General features: G+C 57.6%; 1 protein-coding gene across 1 annotated transcript; it reads right to left on the reverse strand.

Moving 5' to 3' along the window:
- Positions 1-184: 184 nt before the first annotated feature.
- Positions 185-3,160, reverse strand: LOC114708592. The gene is given in 6 exon segments (XM_028891959.1): positions 185-972; positions 975-1,190; positions 1,193-2,165; positions 2,349-2,484; positions 2,650-2,765; positions 3,059-3,160. Coding segments are annotated over 6 exon segments (1,905 nt in total). The 3' UTR covers positions 185-610.
- Between the last annotated feature and the right edge of the window lie 2 nt (positions 3,161-3,162).

Raw genomic sequence — 3,162 nt, forward strand, 5'->3', positions numbered from 1 at the left:
TTCTCTTCCAGTTTTTCAAACAGGCGGTATTCCTCTTCCAGTTTTAGGGCTAGGACTTGTAGGGGGTCCCTTTGGGTCCTGTAACGGTCGACCCCTATCATCAAAATAGATCTGAGCCTTGAGCTTAGTCAATAGGTCTCGGCCCAATAATGGGTGAGGGCAGTCAGGTATATGCAAAAAAGAGTGGTTACCTGTCCAGATGCCAGCTGAACCTTTCTCTCGGTGGTCCATCGATACCTCCTGCTACCTGTGGCCCCCTGGACCAAAGCTGTGCGGTCACTGAGAGAGCCTCCGGTATGGGTCAGGACTGAATGTTGAGCCCCGGTGTCCACCAGGAAGGTCACTGGCTGCCCCCAATCTTGAGAGTTATCCTAGGCTCAGGGGGGGCTCCTGGCCTTGACCTCCCTAATCCTCCAGATTGAGGAGGTCCGTGGCCCTTGACTTAGGTCTCCGAGACCCTTGAGCTTGCTTCTTTGGGCATTCACGAGCCCAATGTCCTCTCTTTTACAGTAAGCACACTGGTCTTTGTCAAGCGATGTCCTTCTTCGATCTTTTGTCCTAACTCCCTCACTGATCTGTCCCTGAGACACTACAGTGGCCAGGACTTTAGTTATTTCCCTATGACGCTTTTTATCTCTCTCTTCCTGTCTCTGCCATAACTCTCCTCCCGCTCTTCGGGAGTTTCTCTCTTATTAAACACTTTTTCTGCCTCTCTCAATAAATCTGACAAGCTGAGTGAATGCAATCCTTCCAGTCTCTGTAACTTGGCCCTTATATCTGGACTTGACTGATATATGAAAGACAGGATGACACCCGGCGCCTGTCCTGGATCTTCCGGATCGTACGGGGTATACATCCTATATGCCTCTCTAAGCCTTTCTAAGAACGCTGCCGGCGTTTCTTCCTTTCCCTGGGTCACATTCCTAACCTGGGCCAGATTGGTAGGACGTCTAGCCGCCCCTCGGAGACCGCCAAGAGCAACTGGCGATAGAGACGTAGGTGCTCCCTACCTTCCGGGGTCGCGAAGTCCCAGTTCGGGCGGGTGAGGGGAAAGGCTGCGTCAATGATATTAGGCAATTGGGTGGGTCTTCCATCGTCTCCTGGAACCTGCTTCCGAGCCTCCAGGAAGACCCGCTGTTTTTCCTCCACCGTCAGGAGTGTCTGCAGTAACTGCTGACAATCTTCCCAAGTGGCTTGTGGGTCACTAAAATGGACTCAATCAGGTTAGTCAAGGCAACAGGGTCCTTAGAGAAAGGAGGGTTATGTTGTTTCCAGTTGTAGAGGTCAGAGGCTGAGAATGGCCAGTATTGGAGCTGGTGATTAGGACCTTCCCTAAGGGGAAAGGCTCTGGACTCCTTGGCTGGCTCGTCGCGCTTTCCTCGTAGGCGACCGGCAATTGGGGAGGGAGCTGGAGTCTCATCTTCCCTCTCTCTCCTAAGAGGCTGTTCAGGCGCCTCCGCGGGGGCCGTCGGTCCCTCTGGTGCCATTGCAGGGGCCGCCGGTCCCTCCGGCACCTGATTCCCTGGGTATGGTGGTGGGTCCTCTGTCAGGAGGTCAATAAGAGGTGAATTGGGGTCTGGGGGGAGGACAGGAACCTTAGGGGAATCCTTTCGTGGGAGAACAGGGTAAAGGGAGGAGGTAGGAGGGGCGGGAGGGAGCGGTGGTTTGGCGCTCGCGGGTGGCGCCGTCCCTCCCAAGCCCCCCTCTCCAAACCGGGCCTCCCCAGCCGTCCCTAAGCTGGTCCCAGCACAGTGCCATAGTGGAGGAAGTGCGCTCGGCAGTGGCCCTTCGCCGGCCGGGGAGCCGCCCCCCGCCGATCCCGTCCTGGGCCCCGCCTGAGCACCGGTGCCATATCCTGCGGCCGCCTGCGCATCCGCTTGCGCGTTTCCATATCCGCACCCGCCTGCGCGCCCGCCTGTGCACCCGCCGCCTGTGCGCCCGCTTGCGCGTTTCCCACATCCCCCGCCCGCCGCCTGCGCGCCGCTGCGCGTTCCCACATCCCCCGCCCGCCGCCTGCGCGCCCGCCTGCGCCGGAGCGGCGGGCCGCGGGGAGAGGAAAAGACTTGCTGGTGTGGGGTTTGGGAGGAACAGGGAGTGGGAGGGATCCGCCGATCTGGCTTCCTCGGCCCCGAGATTCGGCGAGCGCTGCTGCTGCTGCCGGGGGGCTAGGGGAAGAGAAACGGCTTAACCCATGGGGGAGGTTCTGTTGTCAGGAGTCTCCACATGGCAATGTATGGGACCTGGTCCCGGTGGCCATGGGGACTCGGAGCGAAAACTTTTCCCTCTACCTGTGAAATAAGACTGAGGTTAAAGGTTCCCTCGCGAGGCCATCCCACATCCATTCTGACCCAATCGGCCTCGCAAAGAGTGATCCATTTCTTCTTCTTGATTACGACCCCCTCGTTGTTGGCTCGTGTCTTCACGTCTGACCAGTGGTCAAGCGTGAGGCTCAAGGGGTGGTGACAGTCTGTCCCATGGCTGTTTCTAGGAGGAGAACGGTTAAACAGAAAACAAGGAACGACAGACAAATACAAATAAGACTAACACGCGCTGCGCGGCTTCGGTTCCAAACCGAAAGCAAAACCTCAGAAGGAGACTGCAGGGGTCCAGCCCCTCTTCTCCAACCAACACAACGTATCCCTCTGATACGTGAGTGGCCCCAAAAAACCGTGCCCCTGTGGGGACTTCAGACCGTGCCCCGGGGGGGTCTCAGACCGTGGAACGTCTTCCAGGGTCGTGGTGGTGAAGTCCGAGCCCGTCGGCTCCTTCAGTTTCACCGACACAGACAGATTATCAGGCGCGCAGACAAACAACGTTCAACATTCAGACAAACAGACAACACTCAGACAGGACAGGGATGACATAAACCAAGGCCGGCCGGCTTACCTCCTGATGGTGGGTCGGTGGTCCCAGGGAGGGGTCTCAATCCCCGTATGGGCCACCAAATGAAAGACCCCAAGGGGAGATCTTCCTCCGGGAGAGACCCCAAACCCAAGGAGCACACCGAAACCACAGATCAGATGCAAACAGCAAGAGGGTTTGTTAAATGCACAGGTACCTGGGGCCAAGTCTCTTGGAGGACTTGCGCGCCTTCCCAGGGCAAAGGGGACTTTTTATGGGTTTCCAGGGGCAAAGGCGCGGCTACAGGAGCTAGAAGCATAG

This window comes from Peromyscus leucopus, chromosome X (assembly GCF_004664715.2).
Source record: "Peromyscus leucopus breed LL Stock chromosome X, UCI_PerLeu_2.1, whole genome shotgun sequence".
NCBI classification, from domain to species: Eukaryota; Metazoa; Chordata; class Mammalia; order Rodentia; family Cricetidae; genus Peromyscus; species Peromyscus leucopus.